Source organism: Mastigoproctus giganteus, chromosome 6, assembly GCF_048544385.1.
Source record: "Mastigoproctus giganteus isolate SK-2022 chromosome 6, ASM4854438v1, whole genome shotgun sequence".
Lineage (NCBI taxonomy): Eukaryota > Metazoa > Arthropoda > Arachnida > Uropygi > Thelyphonidae > Mastigoproctus > Mastigoproctus giganteus.
Genome location: NC_143580.1, coordinates 14,659,162 through 14,676,580, shown reverse-complemented (window position 1 = coordinate 14,676,580; position 17,419 = coordinate 14,659,162). Strand labels below are relative to the sequence as shown.

The 17,419-nt window shown below is 39.9% G+C and overlaps 1 protein-coding gene across 1 annotated transcript in view; it reads right to left on the bottom strand.

Annotated features, from left to right (window-relative positions):
* Positions 1-215: 215 nt before the first annotated feature.
* Positions 216-17,419, bottom strand: part of LOC150083963 (uncharacterized) — a 96,338-nt gene continuing 79,134 nt past the window's right edge. Inside the window, exon 6 of the mRNA XM_090375667.1 lies at positions 216-436. Within this exon, the coding sequence (XP_090231793.1) occupies positions 216-436 (221 nt within the window). The remainder of the gene's footprint in view (positions 437-17,419) is intronic.

Sequence of the window (17,419 nt, the reverse complement as noted above, 5' to 3'; positions counted from 1 at the left end):
ACACACACAGAAATAACTTATACAATAATAACTTCGTACAGTTCTTTCTCTATTATCTACTGATTATTCTTTTGGAAATTCTCTCATTGCATCTATCTATCCATCAAGAAGTTGCGTACCTCATTTCGATCTTCTTGATCTCTCCTATGATGTCACGCTTATCATATCTCACACTTCGAAACTTCTCGGTTTAATTAAGCGTTCCTCCTCAGCTTTCAAGAATGACAAAGTAACAATCGTCCTCTATAAGTAGGTATAGATAGCTTCATAGGATCTGTTTTAAAACTGTAATCGGGCACCCAATTCCTGAGGGAATATGATTGTGAAAAGTAACAATTGGCGTACCTCAGAGCGACGTTGATTCCACAGATATTGTAGCTCATAGAAACATAACGATCGTCATCACCATGGACCTTGAGGTTCCAGAAGGCGAGCCCTGAGAAAAATAAAAAAATAAAATAAAAAAACTATAGTTAGGATTAGATTAGGGTTAAAACAGAAGAAACAACCCGTAGAAGGGAATGCGGGATTGGGTTAATAAGCAGCCCCATCGTGTGTCGTCTTACAACCATGGCATACTGTATGACAGCTTTTGTTTATCAGGTGGGACAACAGAGGGATGTTGTTGTTGGGTTTTAGGTGCATCAGCGACTAAGGCCATGTTGCTCCGTGTATATTGTCTGTAAATTGCTTGTGTTCTGAGGTCCATTTTCGGTTTGTTGGACGAAAGACATGAGGTGAGGGGAATGAAGGGATCCTCTTACCAAGAGAGTCTTAAGTTCTGCAAATTGCAGTGGCTGGAGACTAGGCACCTGCGCGGTGATCTGATTGAGGTGTATAAGGCCTTGAATGGGTTGAGCATGCTGAATTCTGATGGGATCCTTCCACTTGTTCAGATTATGAACCTAAGAGGGCATAAATTCAAATTAAGAAAAGACAGGTGTAAAATAGATGTGCGGAAATTTGCCTTTAGCCAGCGGGTGGTTAATTGCTGGAACAAACTTCCATCTGTCGTTGTGGAAGTTGATAGGTTGAATAAATTTAAGGAGGAACTGGACAGGCATTTGGAGGGAATGGTGTGATTTTTTTTTTTTTTTTTTTTGGCTGATGCTGCATAAGCTCATACACTTGCTTTCTTGCATCACATGCCACTACTACTACTAGTTTCCTGGAGAAAAAACCATGCTACTCTCTCCTGAGACCGACTACCTCAGCAACGTTGGGAAAAAGACCGATAAAAATTCCTCCCGTCATCGACGGGATTCGGACTCAAGTCTTTTCTACCCGGTGTGGGGAGGACGGCGATCTTACCAACTGTGCTTGTTGGGCATGGGATTTACATGTCCAACGTGTTACTCTGCGGGAAATGTGTTAATGCTGTGTGCAAGTGTAGTGTACGCCTAGATGTGGACTCATGTATTTACTGTCCAAGGATATACCTGCCTCCATCTATGACTTTACTTTGGACCCAACCAACAGCCGGACGGCAGAGAAACAACGAATAGTGGCTCACATGTTGAAGATTTGGCAGCACAGATGGGAGATGTCGCAAAAGGGTCAAGTTACAAGAAGCTTCATACCGATAGTCGCAAAAATGTACCCAAAAGCCCCCTCGTGGTTCTATCCTGGTCTAAATACAACCTTCCTCCTGACGGGCCACGGCCCATTTAAAGCAAAACTGAACTCGGAATAATAGAAGAGTCCACATGCGCCTGTGAAAAACCTGAAACCTGGCAGCATATTACGCACGACTGTGAATGCTACGAAGAACACAGAAGTAGACTTATAACTGAGATTCAATACTTGCCGAAAAATCAAGAGTACCATCTACTGGATACAGAAGATGAATACAAAGCCTTCAGCCGATTTGCACTTGACGTCTTCAATAGACGACGAACAGAAATAGCCATCCACAACGAATAGATGACCACAAATAATAAATAAAGGCAAACTGATAAAACACCAACACAGAAGAAAGGATAGCAAAATACTAAGGACAAACGGCGTAATATGCAGCAGAATAAATGAAACAGCATCGACCTAGGAACCAATGGGAGTGGCTCCAGCCAGGATGTCGTCGCTCCCAGAATGAAACCACACACCTAGAAAAGGACCAAACCCCACCAATGAGTCATCATCAGACTGCACTTGCTGGAGAGCACTGCAAATTGCCGCTATGGCGAACTGGGCAGGGCTCCCTTGCCCAGCCCACTTTCTCTCCCTATCCCTGGTGGGGTGAGGGGAAAGTCTTTCTGCCCCCCCCCACTCCATCACCCCCTCTTTTCCCTTTGGTGGGGCAAGGGCATGCCCCACTGATATACCTGGGGTCGCCTTCCCTATTGACCCCATATTTCTGTCTTTTTCCCCCCAGCCTTCCGTCTCTCCCCCCTACTCTACCTATATCGCCAGCGAAAAGCGAATGCCCCACACAACGTAAAATTTAAATGCCAAACTCGACACACTTGCAACCTCTTTCGGCCTAATTAAATTCAAGCGTTTATCCCCCCCCCCTTTTTTATATATAGGTCCTAGCCACTGAAATCTCAGGAAATTAGGTTGCAGGACCTGCCAGAGTACTTATCTAAAAATACTGGTGTACCTGGTCTGCCTCCACGGGGCTAAGTGTGGGCAACGTTGGGCCTCAGTAGGGGTCCAGCGGCTAAACGGCCAGATGAACAACAGAACACAACACTACACATATACAATATCCATACACTTTTAAATCTCTGGCCTTCCCAGTGAACTGGTACACCCACAATGAAAGCAACGCGGAGATGGGGGGAACCCCTGGTGCCGTTAGACACTAAATACACTTTACACTTTGTAGTGTACGCCCCTGTAACGCCAGGTAAGGTTCATCCTCACCATTGGGCCCGTGCTACATTCTGGTATTTGGCTGTATTCTTCTAACCTGCTGTATGCGTCTGATTTTGTGATCTGTATGTTTAAGATGCACAAGTGCATAGCTGTGATCGAATTGTATAGGCACATCCGTTGACACTTTGCTGGATAGCAGTCAACGACTGAAATACGATACTTTTTTGGAGCTCACAGTGGTTGATGTCCCTTTGAAGAGGTGATGTGCTTGAATTCCCCGTTTGTTTATTTTTATTATGAAAGTTGCAGTCGTACTTTGGTGATCGTAACAACGCGTCTCTTTCGGCGGGAGGCGTTGCGTTTGCCCTTCTGGCAGCGAATGTTGCTTTTAATATCAATCATAGCAATATTTAAGCTCAGCTGCAAAGAGTTGCAGACAATAAACCCCTAAGGTACAACTCGAGTGATGTCAAAGGATGCGCTCTCTGTATCACCGTGATATGCCTCTCCTTGTCAAGGGTTTTGATCAGAAATATTAACGCACTTCCTTCTATAAAGAAGTAATTTTTTAGAATTTCAGCAAATGCAAGAAGAGAGATGTTATCGAGTCAGCTGAAATGTCTAAAAAAATAAAGGTCAGTTGCTCTTTATCGTTCAAGACTTCCTATATGCGTAGCCGGGTTTCCATCAAATTTGTAGTCGATCTCAGAGGAATCACAGAATGAAGATGTAGTGAACACAGTATTGATTAATGATGGCTAGTATGGTTTATTCACACACCTTCTTTAGGGTGCGCCCGATGGAATATGGGTCGATAATCTAATAGTTTCGCTTCGTTCACTTTGGAGATAAGTTTGACTATGCACCGCCATGCCTGTGGAATCTCTTCCTCTTCATATTTTTTGGAAAACTTGTTGTAATATATCTGTAATGTAGTTAATTTTGAGCACCAAAGCAGATGAGGCTATGAAGCGTCTAAATATACTCAGTGATCATTGAATAATGACCCCTCCATCCGTAATGGACTATGATGCATGTTTCCAGTATAAAAAGCCGAACAGCTTCCTACGCTGGTGCAGTGGTAATGTGTGGCACAAGCAACACGAATCCATGGATCCATCGTGCATGGTGCCCCCTATCCAGGCAGGTGGCAGTGGTTGCTTAATATGTGACATGTTTTACTGGCAAGAACTAGTACCCCTGGAGGTACGAACCGTTTCATTGTTGAGGTCTATCGGCATCTCGCAGGAGACCAAGTACACTCTGCCATGTTTTGCAGCCCAAAGTGATAAAATAGCAGTTATGAGACGTAGTAAACATATCACAGAGTCTCAAAAGGGAGTTTCAAAAATTGTAGGAGCTCGTACATTGAGCACATTCATATTGGAAACGGCACGTCTTTCGGTTGCCTACGGCTTAATTTGCATTTTCCTGGTTAAGGTGTACAAAGAATGGTGTCGAACGGGTCAGACCACCTCTCGCCGACAGAACTGTAAAACATTACGCATGGTGAATGTTTGTGGTAATCGAAGGATGCAGCGTGTTGTACGGCCTGAACGACAGGTCACTGTGCGATACTTGACATCGCAATACAACATAGAGAATGCAAGGACAATATCCCAAATTACGATGCGCCGCGCACTCAGACGTAAAGTGTAATGTGTTTTCGGGTCAAACGGCACCAGGGGTTTTCCCCATCTCCGCACTCACACGTATGGGGTTCCACGGCAGACGACCAAGAGACACCCTCTCCTCAGCGGTCATCATCGTTGACGACGAATATTGCGGTGTCAACAACACGCTGGTTGGACACTGGAGGCCTGGAAACGAGTAGTCGGATGAGTCCAAATACCCGGTGCAACACGCTGACGGACGCCTTCATGTGTGGTGCAAGTAACACGAATCCATGGATCCATCGTGCATGGTGCCCACTATCCAGGCAGGTGACAGTGGTTGCTTAATATGTGACATGTTTTACTGGCAAGAACTAGTACCCCTGGACGTACAGACCGTTTCACTGTTAAGGTCTGTCGGTATCTCGCTGGAGACCATGTACACTCTGCCATGTTTGCATTTTTTCCCGGACAGAAACGAAATCCGAAATCTTCCATGATGATAATGCGCTATCATCGGTCCACACCGTGCTCAAGTAGCTCGAGGAACACAGTGAAGATATCACGCATCTTGATTTGCCTACTCCAAATTCGCCTGACCTCAATCCAGTTGAACACCCGAGGTGATCTTTAATCCAGTTGAACATCCCCAGTTGATCACTGTAATAGATGTGTAGGCATGGCTGCAGATTTCTTTACATCTAGTACAGTGAATGCCTAAGCGAATAGCGGCTGTTATCCGTGAGCACGGTGGCCCGACACTGTATTAGGTAAGTGGTCATAATTCAGTGATCACTCAGCGTATATCGTATGCTTAAATTGCTTATATTCTATAATCGATTTTGCATATTTGCTGGCCTAAAAACCCAATTTGTGAATAAAAAAAAAAAAAAACACGTAACCCTACCCGAGCCAAGTTGTGAAAAAAACCCATAAATACTCGCATTCGAATCTAAGCCATTTCACTCTGTGTAGTAGGATAGTGATTATATTCATTGTGCTACACGCGAGGACATGGATGAGGAAAATTTATCCGGACCAGGTCGTTGCTTCACTTGTTAGGTTATTAATTGTTGCAATTGCAGTTATTTCTTATCAGCATTTATCGCAATATCTTCTCAGTTTTTCATATCCAAAGTATAAATCTATTGTACCTATTGTTATATTTTATTTATATTTAATGTATTTCTTGTTCATTATGAAAAAATTTGTAACTCCCTTTACATCCCAGTCCACAAGTTGAGAAACGATGCCCTAGACCAGTGGTTCTCAACCTTTTTTTACCCCATGCACCCATTTCACCATATGTCAGAATGTCATTCCTCCCTTTCCAAGATTGGTGTCATCTCTCTTTCTAAGATTGTCTGACTCAAAAGGTGCATTCCAAAAAGATAAAAAAGCGAAATATTTATCTTTATTTTTAATTTAACATGTGACATCCAATAAAGTGTGATGTCCTGTAGATTATGTACAATCTGTAGAATTGTAGTTTGTAGAAAGATCAATATTCCAACAGTTTGAGTCTGTCAATCTGTGGTCCCAATTCCCCCCCTGAAACCCTAAAATTCCCCCTGGTTGATATCCTGCTCTAGACGATAATTCATGAATCACTTTTGTTTGCACTATCATAAACTCTGTTATTAATTCTCTCTCTCTTCTTAAGCTGTACCAATACTCATTCAATTAATGGGAACACTGCAGTACAAATGCCCATTAAATGAATGAGTATTTGTACAGCTGGCACGTAGCATTACATGTGATAAGCATGGGAAGACGCGTTGATGTGACGGATTTTCATCGAGGCATGATTGTTCGTGCAAGCTGGAGTGGTATATCGATACAGCGCGTCTAGTGGTTATTTTTCACTATCCTATGTGGCAGACGGGAACAACCACAAGCTGGCACCAAATATGTGGCGCAAAACTGACGATGGATGACCAGCTGCTGCAACGTCTCATGTGAAGAAACGCGACGGTCATAGCCAACTGAGTTCAAGTTATAATGCGGGACAACCCACTCCGCACTCAGATTCAGATTCAAAGCACTTAGAAGCAGGATTATTCGACGTATTCTCCTTCAGATGGGGGATATTGAGTCCGCCAGACGGCTGATTCCGTATCCCCCGCCTTCTGACTGCGCGTAAGCAACATCTACGTCTCACCTGGAATCGAACACTGCGATTCGAGAGCGGAACAAGAAGTTGGGATGCCAGATGATGAATAGCTTTTCCTTTTGCGTCATGTCGACTGAAGGATACGTGTGTGGCACTGACAACAAAAGGCGACAGCATACACGCCTGGGTTCAAACAGTGCAGGCTGGGGACGGTTGTATACTGATCTGAGAAATATTTTGCTTGGATAGCCTGGGTTGTCTGATAAGTGAGTAAGGCCATTTGACAGTGGAGACATATTGCACTATCATTGCCAGCCACGTGCGTATGTCGATGTTCCTATTGTTCCCTTGTTGATGTTCGCAATGGGAACATCAACAGGATAATGTCGTCCACAGACTAATTGATCTGCCATCCACCAACGTGGTACAATTGCGGGACACTACACAGATAACATGAGATCCATTTCTCCCGATGTGCCCAGCTCGACATCGGTCAAATCGGGCATCCATCAGACACTCGGTCCTATTTCAATTACTTTTCAGTGTATAATCGCAGACGTAATGCTGTACCATTCCTATAGAGACCAAGTATTCTTGAGCAGAATATTTTATATTGAGGTAAAAAAAAAAAAAAAAAAAAAAACTCAGCAGAAAAATGGTACATCGATAAAAATTCATAAAATTCTCATTTTTTTTTTTTTTTTTTTTTTTTTTTATTTAGAGTAATTTTCGCAATGGCATAACATTTAAAATTAAATGATAATCACGTTGCCTTGAATGAGCTGGCATACAATGAAAATGGTACCAGTCATTCAAAACGGTGTCAAAAATAAATATAATTTTTTTATAATAATTGAATTATTGAAAACCAGAAGTAGTAAGTGTTTTGGAGTTTCCTTGCCCATTCAAGTTACAGATTACTGATTTGTAACTTGAATAACTTGAATATATATATTATTGAATTCTGGTACTCGAATATCATCTTATATGTGATCTCCATTAACTGCTAGGTACTGACTGGTAGATACAGAGATCCACTGTTGTATCTGCCGAGGACGTTAGAAATCTGACAATGCCAATAATATTTAACCACAGGGGCTCACATCACACCCAGGGTCCTGAGCTGGATAATCATTTTTCTCTTCCTTGGTGATTCCCTTCTCTCTCTCTCTCTCTCTCTCTCTCTCTCTCTCTCTCTCTCTCTCTCTCTCTCTCTCTCACTCACAGGGTAACTCAGAAAATTTTTTGGCTGGTGCAGCATAAGCCTCAGGCTTCCTTGCGCCATATGGCGAATAATAATAATATCCAAGCTTAATAAAGGAGAACGTAGACTCTACGAAATATCTGTGTTATGGCCTTTTCTGAAGAACAGGTAATCAAGTTCAAGATATTAAGACAAAAGTGTATTTAATACTCGACGTTAGGATTTATAAGTCCATGAAAGACGAAGATGGATAACCTCATTGAGGCATAATGTAATCTTCGCAACAGACAGGTTAAATTTTTTTTCCTCGACTAACCCACCATTACTAGTTCCATTACTTTCTCTGCACCTTCACAAAATATATATCCATTGTGGAAGGCATCGACGGATTTTCTGCCCACAAAATATACTTTAAGCACCACAACCGCTCGCTATTCGCCCTTCGATCGATAATCATGTCACTTTTTTACCCTCTCGTTCACGGAAATCGTTTGCTGGGGCCGACTGGTATGTGTTGGATTCTCTAAGAGCGAGGGTTTAATTTTTAAAAGAAAAATTCGGCTCGTGATTGTGCAGTGTAATATTTCGTATTTGGATGATTGGGTTTGAAATAAATAAACACGCCTTTATTTCTATGCTCATGTTTGTTAATTTGAGATTATTTATTAATGATGTTTAATAAACTTTTAAAATCAAGAACTGTTGTGGAACAGGAATGAATATGATTTCCTTAAAAGCAGACTTAGGATACATTTTCATATATAACCATTTAGCATTGATCAGTGTATTGTTGTGTAACGAATGTTTTGCGGTATTCTGATTTTCATTTCCCTTCGACTTGAGGAAATGAATGTTACATAGTTTTCATCGATTTTCGGTTTGTGGGAACGTTCAAACGAGACTCGTCAGGGATTTTTCCACATTTTTATTTCATCACAGCACCGAAGTCTGTAGTACGTTTGTAAGTAGAAACGTAATTCCTAATTAACCCCATCTGTTACGCTTCCATGAGCCTAAGTATGAAAATGAAATTTTTATTCCATTATACTGAATCTTCGTTTATCTCAACAAGCAACACTAGGAGAAGGCGTAAGTCAAAGGTCATCAGTATGTAGCATCACTTCTGTGACCATGTATGGAAAAGCTCAGCCTTCGTGGGCGGACGATAAGAGCACTAGATCCCGCCCCTTGCACATCAAAGACCCTTCGCTTCTCGCTCTCCGACCGTCACTGTCAGCGTTTGAAGCTTTAGCGCCACCCTTATATATTCTCTTCTCCCTTTCTTCTCCAGTCGCTGTTGACGTAAGTAATGCCGCCATTGTAGCTGTAAGCGTGTAATCAGACAGGATGGCTGATATCCATCTTGAGACACATCTTTGTTAATAAAGAGAAGACATTAAGGAATACAGACACACAAAGCGTCATTGTAAAGTTGTAAACAAAACACAGTTCTTTCCGACTACCCTATTAACTCATTTGGAGAAATGTCTCGCATTCACACCGCCGAAAGATGTCCATTTTTGTATAAATTCCGACAGTGGAAGGAGAAAGCATTGCTGGAAGACGCGAAAGATTTCAAACGGTGAATTCTCCATTTGGCGCATTTTTCATAGAGTTACTGATCAATCCAGATCAGTCAGATTATATTGATGAAAGTTGAGGCTTTGGTATCTGGCTAAGATATGATTTATTTGAAATGCCAACAATTGAATTCTACTGATACTGTGGTTGAAACTGCAATTACTGTCTTGAAATACTGTATGGAGTGATATTTGCAGTTTTTTCTGTTATACTCCGATTTATTTATAGCGTAGTAATGAGTGTATTAATATTCGTAATCCTGTTTGCTTGAAAGAAATAAAGAAATTTTCTTCCACGGATTAATTAGGTGCGAAGGGTCTGTAATTACGCGTATTCTTCGGTCGATTTTTGCTGGTCGAAAAACTGGAGTTCCTGGGAAAAGTCATGCAACTTTCGCCTAAGACCGACTAACCCAGCCACGCTGTAATACAATCCCATGGGAATTTGGCTTGCAATAAAACATTATTGGTATTGGGGTAAAGGATGGCCAGGTTTATATTTATTTTATTTATTTTAACATATAATAAACATAACAGGCATGCCCCCAGTTGAAGTGCATAACAGAGCAGAACAAAGATTGTACAAAACATAAAAATAAAAAGTAGAATAACACACTTTGTACAATGAAAGTTCATTCAAACGGGAAAAATGTCATGAAGAAAAGCTCAGAGAGCAGGTAGCTGCAGGAGACATCATCACACATACACACGAATTAATGAGGACATCTTTAACCCAGGACTCATCCGTCAGCCAGTCAGCCTACTCCAAATAGTTCTGTGAAACTCTTTCCTGCTCACAGCCATATTCAGAACAAATTTGTTCGTGAGTGCCAATGTTCTTTTAAAGAAGGAGTTCCTGGATATTTCTAATCTAGAGTTACTGATGTGGAATGTAGTCTTCTATCTAGTAGCCACCGCAGGAGCGTGAAGATCAATATGGCATAGGAGATCCAGCAGATAGTTTGAACCAATGAAGATATGGTACTGTAGTTTTAGATTGAGAACAATTCGCCGAGTTTCCAAAGATTGAAGCTTAAAGTACGAACAGAGATTCGGGTAGAAAATTCGGTGGTAAAACATGGTATTACGTCTGGAAAAATAGTGGATAAATTTCATTTGCAGACATTCTAGGTCTTTTTGATGGGATTCACGTGAGATAAGTTGATTATTTATTTCATAAAGATAAAAATTAACTTTCTTTCTAGAATACGAATAAGTTACAACCGTACAATTTTGATACGTTAGGAGGCATGTTATTGTCGCACGCCTATTGTGAAAATTTACTGAATACCTAATTAAGCAATGTCATCTGGGTAGGACAATAATTTAATAGACAATGTCTAAAAACGTTGGCTATATCTCTAATATATATATTAAACAGAACCCGGCCAAGAGCGAATCCCTGTAGAACACCTTTCGTGAAAGAAAAAGATACTGGAAACAGCATCGTTAACATAAACCTAATATAGCCTATCGCGAATATATCTTTGAAGCCAGTTAGGCAGCGGTTCTCGTATTCCATATATATTTTCAGTTTTAATAATAAACCTTACGAGACCGAGTCGGAAGATCGGCTCAGATCAGTGTGTATGACATCAGCCTGGAAGCTTTTGTTCAGCTTATTCATAATGTACTGCCAAAATTGGTACAAAGTTGTATCAACTGAATCTCCAAGCTCAAAACAGTGTAGAGAGGGAGAAAATAAAGTATCGAGGTATGAGGCCAATCTTTTTTCTACCAAAATCAAAAATTTTTGTTATAAAATTTAGCAGGAAAATTGTTGTATTAGAGTTTTAGGAGCTTTTTGAGGCGAAATTTTGTATGACTAGTGGAGGATCAAGTTTAGAATCCATTGCTTTCAGATAATACGCAAATACGTACATTCCAAATATTGTTGGCGTAGATTTTTATTTTATTTTTTAAACATTTTAACAGTGGTCTTACGTCACTGTGTCCGAAAATAACAGTCTGAGATCGTTGTATACAGCTAAACCTGTTCAATAATTATTAAATGATAATAAAAATAGTAAAGAAATAATGGGATTTTTAAAGTCACTTAAATATCGGCTGAGGGCTCTTTGAGCTGAACAATCCCAATTAGTTGAGATAATGGACATCAACAATCCGCTGTATTAAGTATTTGTATTTTTTAAACACCTTGGCAAAATGAAAGTGGTCAGATGTTTCTGTAATCCAAATAAGCTTCACAGAAGTATGGACTCGTTTGATTTTAAGCTCTCTTCAGATTTTATCTTCATAGTTTCCTGCGTTTCGCTTACCATTAGCAACCAGTTGTATTTTACTCCGGCTTGTTTCTCTTTTCTACATCATTCCTTACTATTAAAAAGCACATCATGGCGACACCTTGTTTCTTCGTCATTTCTCTCATCTTCTTCGTTTCCGGATTTCCTTATTTCTATCAAACGCTTTCTTAACTTTGCCTCCGGTAGTGCGCGCTTCTGAAGCTACCCTCTTACAAATAACATTCTCTACTTACCTGTCAGGTTAATAAGCTTCTTACATAGTTTGGTTCACTAGGAGGGAACCGCTCTTTGTGTGAGGGAGAGCTGAAGATGGGCTAGGGATAGAAAAGTCATTGCGGATCGTCGGCGGGGTCTAGCTTCCTGTTTGGGATGATATAACAGTTCTCGAGAAACGCCTTGCACCGGAAATAAATCCATTACGCACAGATACGGTACGAACTAATAACAACCAACTTGTAAGAGATTTTTGGCTCCACCTGCCGTTTTTGTCTTTCCTTTTTTTTTTTTTTTTTTGTTTCAAATTCTGTACAGCATTCGGCTGAACGAGGTTCGCCTTCTTTGTCTTACCTTTTTATCGACTACCTCTGTCTGTTGATATATTTTGAATTGTAATTCAAAAAATTGTGCAAAAAAATTCAGCAAGGCCTATATGGTTGTGCTGCTGAAACGCGTGCGCTACTGCACTTTTGTTTAACCACTCGGGCTAAGTCAGTCCTCTTGGCCTGACGTAGCCGAGTGGTCAGGAGCGAGAGTGCATAGCACGCGTTCCTTGAGTGGACCGGGGTTCAAGCCCGTGACTACTAAATACGATAAATATTTGTATTGACGATTTATTGTAAACTCTACTGACTTGGTTGTCGTGCCGGAGTATAAACAGAAAATTTATTTATTTGTTTTCTGTTTACACTAAAGCATCTATGGTTGTGAGGTGTTATGTCTGTAAATTGCATGTATTCTATGGATTAAAAATCAAGTTTCTGGTGGAATAATCATTCAAACCTCGCCCGAGAGAGACTAACTTGGCCACGATCTGAAGAAAGCCTATAAAAATTCTTCTTGTATTAACGGAATTCGAGCCCAACCGGGTTGCTTACTGTCCCATGCTTCCCCAACGTGAATAAAGGGTTTCGAAGTAAAGCTTACAATGAACACCAAATAACTCAACAATTCTCTGAACTTCAGTCTATATTTCGAACTTAGGTTGGAATTTCGAAATTATGTTATGTTGGAGCTCGTTATGAAGGCTGAAGTTCGGGAGACGACCATTCGGTTGTGCTACTACTCAAAGACTGAGAAAGGCTGTAGACTCCTCTGAGCGACTGATCAATTGCTCTGTAGAACTGCTAAAAATTAAAGGTTTGCCTTGCTTTTCCCAGTTTTAGTCATATTGATAAACCCCTTTTAACTGAGTAATCTCTAGATTAATTACCTAATAAAACTGCTATGTTACGTGAATAAGTAATTTTTACCTAATTACACTAAATTTTATACAGAGGTAACGTTTCAGACCCTTTCCGAATTCTGTCAAGACCAGTATATGAGATAAAATTTAAAACGAGGAAATGGGGCAAATTAATACTGTATATGAAAATATACATAAGTCATATGTTCATATAGTAATTTTCCCGCTATCACTCTATTTCAGTTTTAGGTCATGTATTGGTCTGATGACTTGGATCCGAATTGCATTAAATTTAATACAATGGGTACTTTATATTAAGTTTCGTGTTATTAGGTCATAAGCGCTTAGTAAGCTAACTTTCAATTGTTCATGGTGTAAGTGTTTCATTACATAATTAATCTAGGGATAATCACGAATCGTCATTCCAAATTTACATAAATAATCTATGCCCTGTATTAAACTCTTTTTCTTACTGATTATGTCAATAGGTAGGCATTTTAATACTGAGTATAGTTTACTCAGTTAAAAGCTTTATCAATATGATTAACCTTGGGTAAAACAAGGCAAACCTTTATTTTGTAGCCTCCCACAAAACGATTGATCAGTCACCCTTTAGTTTCCGCAGTCTTTCTCATAGTCTTCTCTGACTGGCACAGTCGAGCTTTCATCTCCCGTACTTCGATGTTGTTATACTGATTCAAAATTGTTCATGCCACTATCCGTTTCAATTATCGACATGCTCTGCCAGAACGGTTTCGTTACCTTCTTCTCACCTTTCATTCTTGTGTATCTACTGTCACCACCTAGGTTATTCTTCTCGTGCCCTTCTCTTCACTCTACCTATCGCCGAGTTTGCATGCCTTTTTATATCATACTTTTAATTGGCCCTACCATCTACCTGTTATTTGACCTCTGGAATTAAACATGTTTTCCAGGAGTGAGGTGTCCCAATTCATATTGGAGGAGAACGTAACAATCAGTATTGCTCAGAGTCTTTTTGTGCGAATTAACTTCAAATACACATGTAGGCGAGGAACCATATAAATTTATTACTTTTCGCGACCATTGTCCTGGTTAAATCAGTCCAGGGATTAGAAGAGGTGTAACTACAACTTGCTTGTCGTAGCTGTGCACATTCTAGAAACCGGCGGTAGGATGCTCTGCAGACATGGTCCAGCTGTTTGAATAAGCGCTGGTCGCCTCGAAATTGAGATTTGGAGTGGGGAACAGAGCAGCACCTGCAGTTGCACTTTCTTAACAGACCGAACCTTGTCACAGATATTTTCCATGGCATGTTTCTTCTCTAATTCTTGTCTATGGCTAACTTTAGAAGATTCCATCGGTCGCTTGAATGTTCTCAATGATTTATATGGGCAGAAACCGATCTGACATCTTCAGCTTTTTTGGGGTTCAGCTTTAGGGCTGAATGGATTCTGAGTCAAAAGAATAGTCTAAGGGATAGGAATGAAGATAGGGGAATCTGTTTGAGAGAGGTGAAGATTATTAATATTATTGAGAGTGTTATATTTGCAGATGATATGCCGCAGGTAGCAGATTCTAAGGAAGGTTTAGGGTAGACTGTAAGATGAGAATAAGTAATCTATTCTGAAAACAGAGGAGTAGAATAGGTGATCGAATAAGTATTTAGGAAGTTTAATGACGTAAGAAGCAGAAATAGTAGGGAATAAGAACAGCATTGGGTCAAAAAATAGCTCTTTTAGCTCTAGGTAGAAGAGTATTACATGGGAGTTTAGACATTGGTTTAAGGAAAAGCTTTATAAGATGCCTAATGAGTAGTGTGGCATTTACGAAGTAGAGACGAGGACGCTGAGAATGAAAGATATTAGAAGATTCGACAGTTTTAATATATGCATATGGAAGGCGACGGAAAAGTTAAGATGGGTTGATAAAGCGGGAGATGAGGAGTTTTTGCGAAAGTTTGGTGAGGAGTGGTATTTAATGAAAGTAACTGGAAGACGGAAGATAAATTAAATTGCCTATATCGTGAGGGGCGAGAGATTTATATGAGATGTGATGGAAGAGAAGACGATGGCGGGTTAAGAGGCCTAGAGGGTAATTTGAGAAAATTTTGATAGATGAATGAAGAAGAGATGGTATATGTGAGGAAATGAAGACAGCCGAGGATAAATAGATGTGAAAAATTGGATGATGAGATGTATATCATGATGAGACTGTAGTGTGGATTGATTGGTCGTATACACAGCAGCTAGTCCATCTCGGGCGAGGGGCGCATAATTTTTTGTACTATAGAGAAAACAAACCGAAGGATACACGCCATAAGAGGCACATTGTACTGATATCCCCATATCTTTAAGCCCTTGTGGATAGCCCAGTTGGTGTAATTACTATATCAACTTGTACCACAGGTGGCAGACTTGCGCCAACTGTTACCCACGAGGACTAAGAAAGGTGGTAAACAAGTCGAGCCGTGGAGTCGCCTGTGGAGAGGAAAGCTAAAAGTTTAAGACGAAAAGATTTAGGTGTTACGATTCAACCTGGCAAACAAAAAGATTTAGGTGTTACGATTCAACCTGACATGGTCTTTTCCACAGTGTAAAGCGACTAGAAATGCACATTTTGTGCTGTTAATGGTTTATAGGACTTTTGCTAGTAAGTGAAGGATATCATTATCCCTCTATACAATACGATATTTAGACCGTATTTGAATATTCTATTCAGATCTGGAGACCGCGCCTGAAAAAAAGACGTATAACCTCTGCAGAGGGTTCAAAGAAGGGAAACCAGATTAGTGAACATCGCATATATATACACGTATATATGAAGACCGGCTTAGAAGGTGTAGACCGCCAAGTTTGGCAACTAGACATGAGAGGGGAGAAAACTGATTGAGGTATTGTGGCGAAGGGATCGAGTAAAATGAATGCCAGAGAATAACACAAGGTTAGATCTCATGACGTTCACCTATGAGCTGCGGGTTTTCGAAAAGTGGAATAAGTTGCCGTCCGACCTGGCAGATGGTTTGGCCAAGCTGAAAGCGGAATTGGATATTGAATGTTCTGTTTTATTTTATCGGGTGGAAAGGCCCGGGTTCGAATCCGGTCAATGACGCGAGGAACTTTAATGGGCTTTTTTCACTCCGTGGCTGAGTTAGTCGGTCTCACGCGTTGATAGCAAGGTTCCCGCCCCCATAAACTGGGGTTTGTCGTCCAGCAAAACAGACAAATCGACCATAGAATACACACAATTAACAGACATAATACACACAGCACAGCAGATGAATTTAAACATTCGGGTGGCCTAATATAATAGTTTTTTTGTTTTATTTTATTATTAATAGTAGCAGTAGTTTTTTTTTTTTTTTTTTTTTTGTTTTTTTGGAATTTGGCTTCCTTGCGTCATCATCTAGCATTGCTAATACGAGTACTTCGTAGCAACACTAACTTGCTCGTTAAAAATTCCTCAGTACATTTATAAAGTCAACTACAGACACGAAACTCTTCACGCAAATCGAATTTTAACTTTGCCATCTATTTCTTGGCTATAGGAATGTGCAAAGGACTGTACTTTTCTCTTTACGTTTCAAACTCTTAGTGTATGAACATAATTATTACCGGTAATTAAGTTTCAGTGAAAATTAAATTTACAAGGATTAATGTGAGGAATATTTATTTGGAACGCTTCGAATGTATTCTTAATTTAAAGCGGTAAAGAAAATTCTCTGATAAGAGTTTTTAAAAAAATTCAAGAAAAAGACTGAAATGCGAAAGACAAATGAAGTTAAAACACATCTCTCTTCAAAAAGTTTGCTTTTGGGCATCCCTCGCGATTCGTCGAATCGGTGTCGATGTGAGAAAAAAAAAAACGTTCCACTTGGATATTTTCTCATTAATTCATTTACGAAATGGATGGGTAATGTTTATATAATTAGCGTAAATAGAAACGCTTTTTTAGAATTCATTTTAATTTTTAAATGGAAATTTAATAAGATCAGGAGGATATTGGTTATGTGGGGTAGCTGTTAACTATATGCACACGGATTCCCGAACACACTGGCAGTTAGTTTCGACGTGGTTTATTAATAATTAGTAGCAGTGTACAGCATCCGTGAACATTTCTGTTGCATGCAGGAGTAGATAATGTTTTTGCTTTTAGAAATCTAATTATTCGCTGCTTGAAGACAAACATTTTTATTCACAAAGATACTAATCTGGTTAACAAGGGTTCAGAGACCTACTTCCAAGAAATGGTTGCTCAACAGATCTTTTCCACTGATCACAACAAAAAAAAAAAGGAAAAAAAAAAAAAAAGAGGCTAAAATCGCGATCTTCTCATTGCGGCTTCAAAGGCCACTCTGTTTAAACTGATTTTATAAGTCAACTTTCGGCACTCCAATTTATATTTTATTTTATTTATTATTTATTTATTTATTTTTTTTTTTTTTGGC